This window comes from Cygnus olor, chromosome 8, assembly GCF_009769625.2.
Source record: "Cygnus olor isolate bCygOlo1 chromosome 8, bCygOlo1.pri.v2, whole genome shotgun sequence".
NCBI lineage: Eukaryota > Metazoa > Chordata > Aves > Anseriformes > Anatidae > Cygnus > Cygnus olor.
In genome coordinates, this window is record NC_049176.1 from 29,933,158 (window position 1) to 29,950,467 (window position 17,310).

General features: G+C 45.0%; 1 protein-coding gene across 8 annotated transcripts in view; it reads left to right on the forward strand.

The window, feature by feature from the left end:
• The window catches only part of PATJ (PATJ crumbs cell polarity complex component), a 152,460-nt gene extending 136,494 nt beyond the window's left edge, over positions 1–15,966 (forward strand). For 5 of the 8 annotated variants that reach the window (XM_040565857.1, XM_040565860.1, XM_040565858.1 and 2 more), the window contains 7 exons: positions 1,614–1,731; positions 3,172–3,212; positions 3,473–3,595; positions 4,688–4,792; positions 8,154–8,257; positions 9,920–10,043; positions 11,787–15,966. In XM_040565857.1, coding sequence (XP_040421791.1) covers positions 1,614–1,731; positions 3,172–3,212; positions 3,473–3,595; positions 4,688–4,792; positions 8,154–8,257; positions 9,920–10,043; positions 11,787–11,933 — 762 coding nt within the window. In that variant the 3' untranslated portion in view covers positions 11,934–15,966. The remainder of the gene's footprint in view (positions 1–1,613; positions 1,732–3,171; positions 3,213–3,472; positions 3,596–4,687; positions 4,793–8,153; positions 8,258–9,919; positions 10,044–11,786) is intronic. The other 3 variants (XM_040565859.1, XM_040565861.1, XM_040565862.1) reach the window with 3 other exon arrangements.
• The last annotated feature ends 1,344 nt before the right edge of the window (positions 15,967–17,310 follow it).

Consider the following 17,310-nt stretch of genomic DNA (forward strand, 5'->3'; position numbering starts at 1 on the left):
TAAGGAACCTGTAGCCATGTGGGAACAGCTGTGCTAAGCCCGGCTTTAAAAATAATGCCTAAATATTGTTGGAGAAACATCTGCATTCAGGCAAGGAAAAATGAAGCAACAGAGGAAAATGATACTGATTGCATTAAGTAAAGACAGCAGTCATGATTATTACTTTTTGGGTTGTTTTATCAACAGCTAGCATAAGCAAGAGCTTTGTAATCAAAAAGTGATAGTTAAAAATGATTACATATTGCAATGTAAACTCATAGCTGAAGCAAAATGCCATAGTATCTGACGTGATTCTAGGTAGGAAGTAAAATCAAGTGCTAACGATGCCATCCCCTTTCTTTCTAGCATTTTGTAGCTTTTTCAGGAACCTGTTAATTTCTGTATTTCTTTAATACGAGAAGTCTTAGTTGCTGCGCTTAATGCAGAGTCATTGGAGAGTCTTCATCTCTCTGCTCTGAAGTGACTTGGTGATTTTGAAAACGGAATAAATGTTTCTCAGCAAAACAGTTCCAAGAGTTATAAAAATCTTGGCAGATAATACGGCAAATCAGCTTGAATGATTTGCACAACTGTGAGCGATGTGTTAGAAGCTGCTGGCCAAGAGCATCCAGAACTTTTGTCCTCACTTGGCTTTTTTTTGGTCTGTTGCATACCTTTAACAGTAGACACATAAGCCTCGTGGTGCAGGACAGTGATTTCTTTCACGCGCATTGCAAATTGTGTTAACTGACCCATGAATTGGCAACTAGACATGGAAATTGTGCTCTGCCTGTTGTTCGTCACTGACAGCTGCACACTGGTCAGTTAGGATGAATGCTGCCAGAGCTTTTGATTCGCCGCCTAATGCATTTAGAGGAAGAAAGCTCTGCTGTGCGCCCAGAAGTGTGGAGCAGATCTTTGTTTTGTATAAGCCAGCTTAGCTGAAAAGGTCTGGCCGCAGTGAAACCTGTTGTTCAGACACATTTCCTAAACTGATAACGATGTTTCCTCTGAGGGGGAGCAGAGTCTGAAGATAAGGCCAGATACGGAGATAGGGAAAAGCAGCGCTGGAAGGGAGCAGTGCAGAATCGATAGCGTGCACGAGCAGCTGTCTGCCAGCTTGTCCCTCCTGCTGGCAGTAAGACACAGGCATCCTGTGCTGTACCTCTGTTGTTATTCTGGAAATAGGGGGAGCTTCCTGGTTAAATGGTCGCGGGGAAGATGCCCACCAGATTTATCAGCAACCATTATTCCCCCTTGTCCTTAGGTTTGGAGCCAAACTGGGAGTAAGCAATGGAGGAGGTTAATCCTGCTTCTGTATGACCTCTAGAGCAGATCACAGAATCACAGAGTGGTTGAGGTTGGAAGGGACCTCTGGAGGTCGTCTGCCCCCAAAACCCCCAAGTGCCATTCTGTAGTACCATTGAGCAACTCTACACGTGTGCCCACAACGCAGAGACAGATTGTGGTAGGCTCCATCCGTGGAAATGAAGCTGGGGGTTTCCACTCGTGTGGCTGATGTGGCATTTCCAGTCTGATTTCCCAGAGGACAGCTGCGCCCGTATGTCGCAGGAGCTGGTTTGAAGCTAACGTTTGGGTTTGACACTCAGGTTCTGATTTACGTTTAATTTCAGGCGAGCCAACAGAGTGCCCACAGCCATTTCCACCCCGCACTCGCTCCGGTCCTCTCTACCTTGCAGAATTTTGTCAGCACGAAAAGGTCTTCAGCAGATGTGTCTCAGAGAAACTCAGGTATTTTCCGGACAGCTGTCAGAATAGCTGCATGTTGCTTGCACTGTTGCTCTTTTTGTACAAAAGCAAAATTGAATACTTGAGTCTGGTTTTCCTACACAGCCTCCCAGAAGACGTACCACTGATGTTTTAAGACCCTTAACACTTTCCAGCAGATGACATTGCTTTCATGTCTCGTAGTAGAGTAATGGCTCCTCTATTTTAAATGCAGAATTCTTGCACCCTCCTATTCCCCAGCGCCCTTGTCGGAGGCTTAGCACAGGCAAGGTTCTTGTAGAATAGTTTTTTTCAGGGAATAAAGCTGCCACCACTTCACTTATATCTTTGTTGCTCTTGAGCGTATAAAAGGGTATTTTGTAATGAGAAAGTCACAATGCCCAGATTGCAATTTGCAGATTTAGCAAGTGCTGAATCTACAACCTGCAGGAACTTGTAGAGGGCCTGCGCGTTCGTGTGTTCTGACCTGGGTCAGAAATTTGTAACCTTGGCTTGTGGCTGACCATGGGCAGAAGACATTTCTTCTGGCTTTTGGCATGCACTGGAGGAGGCACGTGTGGCTTTTTGGGCAGCCTTCCTTGCACCATTTTGATGAAGGGCCCTGCAGCTCTAACAGTGCATGTCTGCGTGTCCTGGTTCAGCGTCCCCAAGGCTGGGCTTCCTGCGGTGTCGGACCTCACTGCACCTCAGCAGTCCTGCCTTGAGCACTCATAACAGGTAGCTGCACAAGCACACATGTGGCAGTAAGAAATACTGATACGTGTTAACATAAATCTTCTATAAGATTCTTTAAACAGGTTAATTAAAGCTGGTGCAATTAGGGATTATTACAGCAGAGCCCAGGACCTGACTCCACCGTCAGCTTTTAAGCTATTTAGTCCCAGTCAAATGATTCATTTGCAGTGTCCCTTTTTTCTTCTATTTTTTGAATGTTTTGAGTACTTTTAAATGTCCTGTGGCTAGATATATGCCAGCCAGACTTCCTGGTTGTCTATTATTTACAAATACAGCACAAATTAGAACAGGAAATCAATGGAACCTCAACAGTCTCAGACCAGCCGTGTGCCCTACCCTTTGTGGTGGGGACACTGATTTATGAATAATAAGGCAATCTTTAATTGAGTGAAATGCACAATAGGGCTTTTCTTCAGGCCAGCAGAGTGCTGCTATTCAAGAGATTGTGGAGAGCAGTGGCTGTGCGACAATGGGCATCACAGTGGCATCCGTCAGGCAGAGTGATTGCATCCGTATTCATCTCTTGGTGAAACAGCAATCCTGTCCTCCTCACGTGAGCAGTGCTGCCTGATTTGGCACAGGAAGGGCTGTGCTTCTGCTTGGTGATAACTCTGACTAGGCAGCAAGGGACCATTGTCACCTGACAGTGTTATCTCTTAATTATATTATCTCTTAATTACAGAAGCTAATTGTTTGTTTCTTTATTAGTAGGAGCGGATACGGGCCCAAGGACTGTGGAGATAACAAGGGTCAGTGAGTTATTTTCTATCAATTCAAAAAGCTGACACCTTTGACTGAAGTTGTTAATTTTTGTAGTGTTCCTCAGAAGTAAAATTGCATTGTTTGTTTGCAATAGGTTGCCCAATGTATGTCTGTGTAATGGGACCTGTATGTGCATGTCAAACTTACCTATTTTCACTATGTTGCATAAATCAGATGGGTTATACCCTAAACATTGACCTCTGTAAGCAGCCCCAGTTGAAAATGCTTTTTTTTTGCTTTCTTTTAGGGACCAAACGATGCGCTTGGTATCAGTATAGCAGGAGGGAAGGGGAGTCCTTTGGGAGATATTCCCATCTTCATTGCTATGATTCAAGCCAGTGGTGTGGCTGCACGTACCCAAAGACTCAGAGTGAGTAGAGGAGTCTTCTCAACACTTTCCATTTCATCTGTTGTGTCTCTCTCAGAGAAGAAGGAGCCTCAGGTGCTTCTGTATATGCCCTCACTTTGATAACGTCTCATAGGCTACTCTGTCCCTGTTTAAAAACAAATGCGCAAAAAAGCCCCGTCTCTCCCTTCCCCTTTTGATTATATTGCATCTGGGGATAATTGTGATTGCCTACATGGCAAAGATACGTTAAGAGAACATAAATGCATTTGCAGTAGTCTTTGAATGTGTTTGAACAAAAATTAATAAGCTGGAAGTTCTACAGCATATGTTCATCCAGGCCCAGGGAGGACAGCAACAAGCTCTCTGGAAGCGGCAGACGTTCTGGAGACTTCAGATTGGGCATTGTTTTAGAGCTCAAACAAGACAAACGACATCAGAAGTTAGTTGTTTGATCTCAAAGCCCTGATAAAGGAATGCAAAAATAAAATGCTTATATCAGACCCACAAGATATGTGGGTATTTCTAGGAATGACCTCGGTGATCATTTACCAAGTTTGGAGAGCATTTCAGGGAGTCATTAGTATTGAAGAGAACTTAATGTGCAGTTAGTTACATAGGAAAACTTTGGCCCCTGAGGTTCAGTAGCAAACAGTGCTATATTCATGCTGTGTCTCTAGTAGAAATACACAGTAGTGTTAAGTGCCAGGGTCAAAATCAGGTTTTTTGTATAAAGAGAGGTGCCTGCTTTCCTATAGTGCTTTCATCATGTGCCTACATAATCCATAAGAAAAGAACTTCTCTGCACAAATGGACACAAATAAGCCCTTTTTGTATGGGAGAACAGCAGTCAATCTCACCCTCTCTGTTTGCAAATGGAAACAATAAAATACAACCCACCTTTGTTTCTCTGATCGCATTGTTATTTTAAAAAAATTCGTATTGTACTTGCTCTGAAGAATGGTAAATGATCACTGGCAATGTAGAATTCTCACAAAAGCGATCCTGCAAAAGAGAAGCATGACTGTGCAGTGCCAAGTTCATGAGGAATTTTAAGCATTCTTAATTTTAATTTTCCTTAATGCTAGTAATTTTCCATTACTGTTGTACTTTTAGGTTGGAGATCGGATTGTCAGTATTAATGGGCAACCTTTGGATGGGCTGTCTCATGCAGATGCTGTTAATCTACTAAAGAATGCTTATGGGAGCATTATCCTGCAGGTATGGTGATAAATTGAACATGCAGCTGCATGAGGGTAGATAAATGGCATTCAGGAAAAAAAAAAACTAAGCATCACTGGCACAAGGCATCACAGAATTGCAGGGTGCTTGCTGATGGGAATTACACGGAATGAAAGCAAGAAATAATTTTCATTCAAAAATTATTTATTGCCACTCGTACAGGCTGTGAGCATGATTATATAAAAGCGTAACAAAGAGAACAAAATAACTTGTTGCTACACATGATAAATCAACAAGCTTCCAAGGTTTTTTTCGTCTGAAGTTAGCAGGAACAAGAAATTGTGTGTGTGTACATGTGCATGCATGCCAGTAGACTGTGACCAAACTGTCCACAGTGTTAATTTCCTTGCTCTTGAAAGGGGGAGAAGAAAGAATGTTAGCAGCACTTAGTAAGAATGATAGCATCATCATCAAGACAGTGCTGTCTAGAATTAATTATTCTACAGGTAATGAATAATAACACTCAAGAGAGAAGAAGAGGTTTATCACTGCCACATTTATATGAAAAGAAGACATGTTCTACCACTTTGGTTCTAATTGCTGCTTGCTGGTATATTCGTCTTTTAGTTTATTTTTATGTTTACACGAAGAAATAGGAAAAATACTTGCCAGAGAGAATTCAAAATACTACTCATTTGCAGAATTATTGTAACAATTGGAAAATAAGCTTAAGACATGCCACTAAAATCTACTCTAATTTTATCATCAACATATTGGACTCGAACACATCTTGAGAGATTTTTGCAGGCTTCTTACTTTCATTACAACTTAAATGTTACTATAAAAAAGGCAAAAATGTGAGAGGGGGGGAAAAAAAAAGAAGAAAAGACATGATAATAAACTTAGTTTTAGACTCGTTTATTCTTTGTTTTGTCTGTCCATGAACTGCTGACCCCCTAAGTGATGAGCCAGTTCCAGAGCAGATGGTGTATTTGTGTAGTTCCATTGAAGTCAGAGGAACTACACAGATACACACCAGCTGAGGATTTTCTGTTAAATTATAGTTATCATATTGTTACTAACGTTGAGTAATTTCACTTTTCATGTCAACAGTATTCCCTGAATAGAAAATGAAAGCTTGCTGCAGAACCCCAAATTGCTAATCTTGAAAGCTGTAATACAGCGTATCCCACCTCATCATGCATTTAAAAATATTCCTGATGAAGCACGCTGTCAGTTGTTCGCTCACATAAACAAAGAGGTTGTTCTAGAAATGTCTTTGGTTTTGTCACTTGACAGTTTTTCTTCCACAATTTCGCTGTCTAGCTCAAAATGTGTTGAATACTTTTACAGATGATACAGGGTTTTCTGATCGAAGGGAGTCTATTTTCCCCTGTTCAAAATCTGCTCTGGCAGGCTGTATTTTGATAGCAGCAGGGAGGTAGCGGAGAAGCCCTGCCGTCAGCGTGGCGATACGGTCAGGTTACATGCTAACTGCAGGTACTTCTCAATCGCCAAGCTCCTTTTTTATTAAAACAATCTAAATGAAATAATCCTATCGATGCGATAATCATGACTGATGTGTCATTAAGTAATTCTGTTTATTATCGGGTTAGACCACTTCATGGCAAACTGCTCTGAAAGGTCAGATAATTGCGTTCAGTGGTGTGGAAAGGCTTATTATCAGTACGTCCTGGGAAGGATGGTAAAGGAGTTTGCAAATGCTGTTTGCAAATGGGAGATTAGGGTCTCAGGGGAACAATCATCCCTTCCGGCTGTTTTGATGCTTTGGTTTAATTTAATTTCTTTTCTGCAGGTGTAGTAATGAGATAAGGAGAAGCTTTTTTACAAGGTTGTTGAACTCTGATACATTCTTACTGCCAACTGAAGATTTTTGAATATAGATTTATTTTACTCTATTTTATTTAACAACAAAATATGACAAATACTGGCTGGCACTCTTTCCCCTTCTGCATTGGGAAGGAAAACTTAATGGCGCCTTTGCTGCCTGAGCCAGGTGCAGCTGTCTCCTCTGTGGAGCCTTTCATTAAGGGCATCTTGGAACCTTAGTCCTGGGATGCGAAATTTGCACTAGAACTAAGCTTTTTTCCTAGAAAATGCTACCACCCTCTTGGTTCCAAATGATTAGAGAGAGGGAAATACTGTTGTGGCAGAATTGTGAACGTTCATTTAAAATGGGGGATTTATATAATGGATTTTTTTTTTAATTTCAGGAAGGTATGTTTCCCTTAAGCCATGTTCCCAGCAAGGAGTGGAAAAAGTCCCTGTTAATTTCAATAAAATAAAGCCACAAATAGCTAGAGAAAGTACTGAAAATGAACTTACTGGCTACTTGTCACTGTCACTGAACCAAACCCCTGTACAATAAACATCAAGCAGAGATGAGCATCTCATCAGAGGGAGATGTTCTAAGTGGCTTCCTCAAACGTTTTCCAGAAAAAAGAAAAAAACAACAACAACAACAAAAACTAGCATACAGGGGAAGGTTGAAAAAATCTAGAGCGGGCCTTGACACTTTGTCTTTAATGAACCCCATTGGGCCTGCATCCTGCAAGCTATTTATTCCTTGTGAGACCAGCTCTGGGACCAGCGGACCCCAAACCTTGGAGTTTAAGTCACCTCTTCCTCAGTACATCTGAGTCTGAGTACATCTCAGTACCAGCTAGGCTTTGTACCTACCCTATGAAACGTCAATATGGTTGTTTTAAAAAGCCTGAGTGAGCTTGCTGCCTCATATCCCATCAAATGTTGTTAGCTCTGTTAATTAGCGTGTCGTGGTAATTCCTGGTGATTTCAGAATGATGCAGGGCCATAACTGGGCAGTTTTCAGAATCGTGTTTGTTGCGTTTAGTGGAAATGCTGGAGAAACTGCAGAGAAGTTGAAACCAAGGATTCATTTCTCCCCCACTCAGCAAACAAATCGATCTGAGGTGTTTCAGGACCTTTGCCCAGTAGGCCTTTGGATCTCTGGATCTCTGTATTTGGACCTTTACGTTGAAGCACCTTGCCAATCCTCAGCACCTCCTGTTGGCTCTGAGACACACCTCCTTCTTTGACAGACGAACCTCCTTCTCTCCATTATCCAGAAAGCCCATTTCCCTCTGCTGGGCACCTGAGTGCTGGTCATGTAAAGGCAACAGAAAGCTCCAGAGCAAAGTTTGCATTTAACCCCAGAAAGGTGGCTCTCAATGATTTTTAACACTGTTATTTGAAAATGTCGAATTAGTAGGAAATTTAAGAAAGTAGGACTTGTATTTGAAATTTGACTGAAAAACATAAACATCCGTTTTTCCTATTAGCTGTTTTCTATGTAATTAGCTAAAGTGTCTCTGGTATTAAGTGAGCACACACAGCATTTCATTGCCTCCTTTCTGCTTAGGTTGTGGCTGATACCAACATCAGTGCTATCGCTACCCAGCTGGAGAGCATGTCTGCAGGATGTAACCTCAACTCTTCTTCTGAGCATGCTTCTGAAGATCCTGAGTAAGTTTGTAATAGTCTGCATAAGTGAGATGGATTTCTGTGCCCCATGCAAGGGAAAAGCCAGGGTGGTGAAGGAGGTCTCTTTCCATTGCTTTTCTCTCTAATTTTCCATCACCTTTAAAATGGTAACTGTGACGTTCTCCAAGCTGATTACGCACCTGTGTCCATCTCTACCTGGTGACAGAAACTGTCTAAGTAAGGACACAAAATGTGTTTCCAAACACTTGCCTTATCTTGTCCTTTCTAATGGTTATGCTGACATGGTAGTTCTGCATTTGTCTGCTGGCCTCTGTGCCTGAGAGGAGTTCTGATTATAGCAATGCAAAATCATTTGTCATTGGCAGACCAAGACGAGGTATTAAAAAAAAAATGGTATTGGAGACAAATCTTTCAAAACATGTCCAAGAACTTTCTTTGTCTTTTTTTAGATGTACAGTTCTTAAAAAGTCTCACTGAATTTTTTCTACCTATAGCACTTTTATACGGTGATAAAAGTTAGAGACCGAGCCCTCCCATGGCCACGCATCATTACCCATCACGTGCTTTTTAGGGCGGCTCATAGCATTCCAGTTACCATTTTGAAATTCATTTCATTTTCATTTTGGTTTATTAGCTTCATTATGTTCTTCATTTTCATTCTTTGATTCATTATATTTACTTTAAGAAGCTGAGATGCAAGTTGCTGCCCTACCTCAGGGGGATTTTGAGTATAAAACTTGAGCTATTTATGCTGCATTCACTAGTCTTACAGTGTAAGGAACTGTTTTTATTGCTGCTCTCAAAGGAGAATTGCTTACTTCACAAAAAGATCTGTATTCTCGTTTTATATCAAAATACTAAGGAAATTTAAATTTGAAAATAGGAAGCAGAATTAGGTAGGCGCATGCATTCAGTCCGTCCTAAAGAAATGGCTAGGTACGACTCTTTATGAGCTGCGCCTTTAATTAGGCAGATGCCAAACAGCATTTGTCCAGAATAGTTCTTTCTAAATATGTAGAGATTATTTTTTCTGATTTAAGGTAGGTATATAGATAGAGTGGTCTGGACTCCACCAAAAACCTTGCGATGCAGACAGTAAAAGCCCTGAAGGGCAGTCCAGGGTCTAAGCAAGGCGCTGAGTGAGGGGCTCTCCGGAGTCAGCCCCTGGGGTTAGGAGGCGCAGGGATGGAGTGGGATAAAAGTTCTTAGAAACTGCCCAAAGACCTTGCAGTAGAGCTGAGACTACAAACACGAGTGTTCCTGGCTGCAGCCTGTCTCTGCCTCATCCCAGTGAAATCATAAAATCAAATGACGCTGTAAGGAAGCTGCTGCAGTTGCCACTTTCCCAGACTGAAGATGACAGCCTGGCTGGTAAGAAAGCAAACGCTCCTTTATGTACGCGCAGCAACTGCAGATTAGAGAAGCAGCACTCCTGCATCAGAGAGAAGTGCTCTTGGTGAGCTCTTTAAAAGTAAGTATTTTCAAAGGGAGGAGCTGAAGCCTGCGCGAGCTGAAGCGAGCTCAGGGCTGTGCAGGAGTGTGTTTGAGCCCAAGGCCGAGAATCCTGCTCGGTGACTGTATGAAAAACTTGTTGGTAGATGAATATCTCTGTAAGCGTTCCTTCTGCAGGAAGTCCCCAGAGACAGACGTTGTTATTCTAAGTGATATTTATTGTGTTTTCAGAGCACCTCAGCCTAAGATTATTACTTTGGAGAAAGGCTCTGATGGACTGGGATTTAGTATTGTAGGGGGGTATGGAAGTCCCCATGGAGACCTGCCCATTTATGTCAAGACTATATTTGCCAAGGTATCTCTTTTTGTTTTGTTTTCTCCCTTTTTCTTTATTATCTTTAAAAATAAACGTAAGATTTGGCTTGGATAATATATATGGAGTTGAAAGCAAAATGTACTGTCTAGGTACGTTGATGTGAGCGGCCCCAGAACGCACAGCTGGCTTCTCAGTTTATATTTCACGTTGCTGATGGCTGAAACAAGATACTTTATCTCAGCAAAATTGGTCTGTGTTCTTTGGAAACTTGGTTTTATACATTAAAATATTTATAGAGCGGTTTTCTATCTGCAAATCTCGGTGCCTTCCAAGCAGTGTGGAGGCATCATTTTTCCTGCTGTCCACGAGAGGAGGCAGTTGCAGAGATGTCGTGTCCTTGTGGCTGAGCTTCAGCTGCAAAGCCCTGTGCTCAGACGGTCAGCTCAATGAGAAAACCACCAAAAGAACAAAACGCCATACCACGTGGCTCGATGATGAATTGGCTTCCACATCAGTCCTGGCTTTAGTTATTCTCCCCCGCTTCCAGCTTTGCTCTCAAGCCCTCTGGGAGTGCTCCCCTCTCTGTGCTGGCTGGTTGCTGCCTGAGCTGCTCGCGGTGCGGCTGCCGCAGCTGGTCCCTGGCCCTGAACGTCAGGGGAGGACTGCCAGGTACAGCAGTGGCTCCGGCCACCAAGGAACTGGTACTTTACAGCCTTGTCTTGAGGAAAATTGCCCCAAAATGGCCACAGATGTGGAGGGAGAGGTGCCCCCTTCCCCCCCCTTCCTGCTGCTGAGAATGCTCTCTGCATGTGCCAGCAACATCCTCTCATGGAACCAGGACTGATGTAATTCTGGAAACGGGGGGGAGAAAGCAGTGGGAATTAGGGATAGTTTACATAAAGAGACTTGAAGTCAGTCACACAAAATTGTTTGTCCTGTGCCCACTTGCTGTCAGTTGTGTCAGCATTTCTGACAGGGTAGGTGATATTAAAAAATAAAATTAAATTAAACCTTCAACCTTGTGTTGAAGTTCAAACCACAGATACCTGGTCTTTTCACCACTTGCAATTATTCTCATGAGAAGATACTGTGCCTTTAAATGGATGCTCAGATTTACAGGCTCATAGAGGTGAGCACAGCTGAGAAACCCCCAAATCACAGCTGGGATCCACCGCAGCCACTGACGGGGCCGCGGGACAGAGCCAGACACCATGAGCCAGCCTCTGGGCAGGGCAGGATTTGGGCAAAGGAGCCATGTTCAGGAGCTCAGAAGGAGAACAGCCATTTCTAAAGCTCTGTGCAGCTTCCCAGGACCTTCAGTCGAGCCCAGCTCTGTCTGGGGCTTGGGGCAGTGCCCAGGCTGTTGTCTCGCACGAGCTCTGCATCTCCCTTCCCACATTTTAACCTATTTCTCAGCGCTAGGTGCAGAATACATTGACATACTGCTCTAACAAGTGTCTGCAGAATTATAAAGGACAGAACCAAACTTTACACTGTGGTGTTTCCAGGGACTGAGCTGATTCCCCTTTTCCCTGGGGTGTAATTCCTCCCCGTGCTGCCCCAGACCAGCAGGGGCTGGGTAAGCAGTGTCAGAAGACGGCAATGTCCAAGCATTCCAGGAGATTTGGGCACTGCACAACAACTCTCTCCTTTTCTGTGTCCCCCACCCAGCTACGGTGGGATTTCCAGAGCTGCATCCCTCCTCATTTCATCCATCAGCATTAGGAGAGGCGGGAGGGCTCCGTGCTACCAGCCGCTAACGTTTCCTTTTGCCGTTTGCAGGGAGCAGCTGCGGACGATGGCAGACTGAAGCGTGGCGATCAGATTTTAGCAGTTAATGGGGAAGCTTTGGAAGGTGTTACTCATGAGCAAGCTGTAGCTATTCTGAAGCGCCAGAAAGGAACTGTGACATTAACGGTGTTATCATGAATGTCATTGCACTTGCAGAGATAAATACAATTATTTTAGAACATCAGTAGAGCTATAATAATACCGTTCAGCCCTGAGCCGGATGTAAAGCAAACTCTGGCGAAAATTAATCAGTATTCACCCCATTGCCAGAATGGGTAGTGTGCATCTTGAGCTTCATTTAGCCTTCCCCGTCGATCAGCCTTTCACCCCACCCTCCCCTACTTCTGGTGGCTTTTAAGTTTCCCCTGGACAAGTCTAATTAAGAAACTTCAAAGAATAATATCAGTTTTACGTTCTGCATCAGTTTATCCCCACCGGTCTGAACCCAGATACAACTGCTGAACCTGGGCTCTGTTCGCACACAAAAGAGAATTTAGATCATCAGCTGATCTCATCTGATGAGCAGAAATAAACGCTGAGTGACTTGTCATCTCACTCGTGATTTACTTATGCTAATTGTCCTTTCAAGTATGCCAGAAAACATTAGCAATGTAATTAAATTACCACTGTTCCAAATGATGAAATATCAAATTCTCCTCTGGGAAATTATTTGTGCTCGGCACAGTAAGTCTGATAGTCAAATGTGAACTTCTCATGTTTATCTCTTTGGGTAGGTCTATGGAAGTTAGTCAGAGGTAATTACTGTGATGTGTCAATTTGCAGCCTTTAGCATGAAAAATAAACTAGGGGAGAGGCGAGTTTTTTTTTTTAGGCTTTTAAAACATTTGAGCCTTTTCAGATATTTAAGCAGCATGAACAACAACGTATCTCGTTCTAATTATATTTTTAAAGAAGAAATGTGCTGATATACGCCAGGCATGTTGCATACAAAGACAGTTGTTGTGCCAAGTTGCAGCATAATTGTTCATCCTGAAACTTTAATGAAGACAAAAGTTTGCTTCGGCAACGTGATCCAATAATTCTGGTAATGATGGCGAGCTGTCCCTCTGCACATTGTCTTTAAGGCTAGATGAAGTTAATCCAAACCAGCAAACCATTTCCAGGAGGCTCCTCGGGAACAGATAGCGCAGGAGGAGGTTTTCATGGATCACAGAGGATGGCTCTCTCCTGGGGGTGCCGGAGCTCAGGTTTGGGTAATACCACGTAACACCAGGCAGCCGTGAGCTGGTCGCTGCAGAGAACTGCTGGGGCAGGGTGAGGAGCTGTCCTCCCCGGGGCAGAGCACGCAGCGGGTGGGGTGGTTCCCAGCCTTGCCCCCCAGGTCAGACGGTGCAGTCGAAGCCCCTGACTTCTTTGCTTTGACCTTGGCCAGGAGGGAGCACACTGAAACCCACAAGGAGCCCTCCCGGGGCTCCCTGTGTGGCAGAGGTGGGGTGCAGCAGCGTTCAGACAAAATTCGGTAACTGGGTTACGTGCCGCAGCCGTTCCTGCAGTGATTATACGGCTGCGGCCTTGGCGATTTAGAAAATGAGTTTGGCAGGCAGATTAATGGCAGTGCCAGTCATTGTGGTTTAATCTTCCCATGCAGAGGAACGGTGGGGTTTTGGAGGAAGCAGCCCAGTCTGATTCGGGCTATTTGGTGTAATTTATAATGATGATGTAGCTGGGAGAAATGAAAAAGGGGGGGGGAGGGATCAAAACTGGCTGTTTGACGTGAAAAATCCTTAGAAATAAATGGAAGGAGAATTCAGAAGCTGTACTGTAATAACTGAGTAGCCCAGGCTTAGCATTAAGTGCAGTTGGTCTGTGCGCTGTAGCTGGGTGGCTCTTCCCTCGTTTTATGGAAAGCACATACACTGACGCGAGATGAACTACGCTGAAATAAGCAAGCTGCGATTAGCTCTCACTGCAAAGGTTTTCCTTAGTTCATTTAAAAGTTTTCCTTAGGAAATCACAAAGTGCATTTAGCCTGCTGGAGCAGTTAGTGGGTGTTGTGTTAATGGTATTGAACCGAGGAATTCTTAACAGACTGCTTTTGGTGGCAGAAGTGTCCAAGGCATGCAGAAGTTGAGGCAGGCAGGTCAGATGTGAAGAGGTACCCTCAGAAATAGCGTGTGGAATTTATGAACAAAATGTAATGATTCCTCTGATCGTTTTTATAGCCGTTGCATTCCTACTCTAAGATGTTGCTGCATTTAATCGATGAAGTTTTACATGGCTATTTGTTAGCCTGTTATGCACATACTGTTCATACTGCACATAAAGAATAGGATTTATGGGCTGGGATATTTTGCACTTCTCATTGCTCAGAATGAGATAACATTTTCTGCTTCTTGTAATTTGCACTTTGTGTCTTGAATATATTACTGCCAAAAATCATATTGCAACTAATTGATAAACCAGTGACCATGCGGAGAAGCGTGTGCTGTTGTACAGGACCAAGTTAGATAATTAAATTTGCATTACGCTTGTCTGGGTCGAGGTGTTCTGGTTTGTTTAAAACTTTATTTCTGTGCAAGGGAAAAGCAATTAAACCTCCTGATTGTATGTTTACATATATCAGTAAAATAAGACATTTTATGACTTCAAAGATTCTAAATAAATCTCGGTTACATAAGTAGCTGTGCATTATTTTTTTTTAAGGCATTGCAAAATTGTATTGCATGAGATGTCTTTGTTTGCTCATTATTGCCTTCCTAGGGGAGCAGGAGCCGCCGCAGCTGCAGGAGCGACCAGAGGCCGTGGTGCCAGCTGGGGGCTCCTGCCCAGGTCACCGGCTCGCTCTGGAGCGAGACCCTCACGGGGAGGGAGCCCAGCCCGCCTTTGTGCGTCTGTGCTCCGTCAGAGGGCTACTGCTGCCTTGCAGGTGGCTCCTGCCTGGTAAAGGTTTTGAATCAGGGGAACTTCACAAAAGGTGGCTCACGTGAGAGACCAAGGGCGTAGTGTGCAGGCAGCAAAAACTGGGGGGAGAAAAGAGGAGTGAAGGCAAAGGCCCAAAGCAAGTGGGTTGTGACGGGAGGGATCAGACTTGACGAGAAGGGTGCCTGCAGCAGGAACATCTCTGCTGTAGGTGTGCTCACAGCCTTTTGGACGTGCTACAACACTGCTGCTTGAACTCGTCTGTGCTGGTGGAAGGGCCGTCCTGCCTTGGTCTGAGGACTCCCTTGTCAGAGCCTTTTCTTTTAGCAGGTTCAGTCCCTCCTTTCAGCATCAAGCACACCCTTAACAGTACCAGGAGCCATGTCAGGGCTGTTTGCATTTCCAGGCTGATTCTGCCAAGAAAAGTACAAGTTACATCTCCTGTTAGATTCTGGGACTTGTCATCCCCCAGGTGAGCTCCCTGCATGCCAGGGCGCAGAGTCTGTCCAGGCATCACCCCGCTGCCACGCGCCGAGACGAGGCTCGGGCAGCCCCATGCATCGCGGCGGGGAGGGCAGGGCCGGGCAGCCAGCAGAGGGGTAGCGAGGGGCCTGTGTCAAACTGTACTGCTGCGTAAGGAATAGCTGTAATGCCTCTAAATTCCCTGTAATTAATCAAAGGGCGATTACCACCCTCGTAGTACGACACGTAGAGAGCCCGTTGAGGTAACACGATTACGCTGAGATGGAGCAGTTAATGTACCTTCGCCTGGAAGAGCTGGAATGGATTAATTTAACGTTACACATGTATAAAACATTAGTTTTTACAGTTGTGCCGAGCATTGATATATAATTCCATTATCACTTTTTCCACGGTTTCGTACTTCCATATCCATAATTTAGCTGTATTTACATTCTGTTTAAGCATTGCTGTGGTCATTGTTTCCATCTCAGCAGCAGTGGGCCTTTTTGTTCTCTAAGGCTCACAGCCCTGCGATGCCCGCACCTCCTCGGGTGGTGACAGCGGAGATGCCCTGGTTCTGCAGCACCCCAGGCTGAAAGGGGAGCAGGAGCACCTCCTCTTCGCCTTCAGCCTCGTCGCAATGGGCCCCTGAGCTCTCTGCTCCCTGCGCAAACGTGGCAAAGCAAAGGGCTTCAAGCAGTTTGTTCCTGAGTCCTGCACAGAAAGGCTCAGCGGCAGCACGAGCACTTCTCATCCCTGGCACCACGGCCTCTGCTGGAGGTGGTGTGCCTCTGTAAGCGCTCGCTCAAAATTAAAAATTACATCCTTATCAAAGTAATTGTGCCAATTAAAACCACATTTACGTGTGTTATTCTGCTGTGCTTCCCATCCAGGCTGCCCTGGGCTGCCTGCACACAGGCTGAGCACGGCACGCGCTCTCTGCCATGCCCGACGAGCTCTGTTCTCTCCTGACACGATGTGATGCAGGGCTCAGCTGCTGTTAGAGGCTCACCAGCGAGCTGCCACAAGGAGGAGTTAGAACAAAAAAGAAGAGGGCCGTGAAAGCCCGGCGATAGGTTTCTTCTGAAGAAAACGTGTTTTTTGGGGAGGGCTGCTTGTTTGCACTTTGAGTACGAGTGGTCTCTCCAGTCTCATGAGGCTTTCTGGCTTTTTTGCTTCCTTTTTAGCACTTTGATGTGCTTAACATAAAAACTCAGTAAGGTTAGAAGCCGGATTTGGGGTTTCTCCTGGCATCCTGGGAGCTGTTTTGCTGCAGGTCCTGGTTTATTTGTGCGTAGCAAAGCAGAAGCTCCAACTGTCTCCCACTGTAAAGCAACAAAAGCTTGAAGCTGCATGGATTTGGGGGAGGGAGGGCTGTCTGTGTGTGTTTTGCAGTTTTCTCCAAGCTGCGTTTGGGCTTGAGTGGGGCCAGTGGCAGCAGTCCCTGCCCCGCTTCCTTTGCAGGATTTTGGGGCCCTGGCTTGGTGGCTGCAGCTTCAGGCGGGGAGTTTGGAAAGCCAGCCTTACCCTGCTGACCTGTGCACCAGGTGTCGTACCTGTCTCAACGTGGGGCCGCAACCCTCACAAAGAAACATCAATCCTTGAAAACTACTCCCTGGGAGCATTTTTAAGTTTTAAGAAATCATTTGGTGTTTTTGCTGCGTGTTCCTGGCCGCTTTGTGCGCTGCTGGGCTCAGGTGTGGGGGGACACATCCACACTGAACCCCTGGGGAAAGCTGTGTCTGTCCCTGCTGCAGGGTCCTGCAGCTTTTTCTGCCGGAATGTCACTAGATGGAGCAATTGACAAAATATTTAATTTCCGCTGCCTTCAGCCCCGGGGGCGCCCACTGGGTGGCCCTGGGATGCTCCTGGCCTCTCGCTGCAGCAGCGCCTTCCCCTGCAGCAAATAAATCTGCCTGTGCCGAGAGGCTCATCTCCCTGCAAATATTAAACCCGAAATTCTCCCGACAGTCACCAAGCTACCAACATCCCGCCTGCTGACCAGGCAGTTTCTGCTTGATAAATGGGGAGGTTTGGATTTCCTCCGGGTGCGGAGGAGGAAGCAGCGCCCGGTGTCTGCGCCACGTGCTCAGCTCGGCCTCGCCCCAGCACCCAGCTGCTGCCCGCAGATGTTGAAGGAGCTGAGCCAAGGCACGGCCCGCAAGCTGCCCAG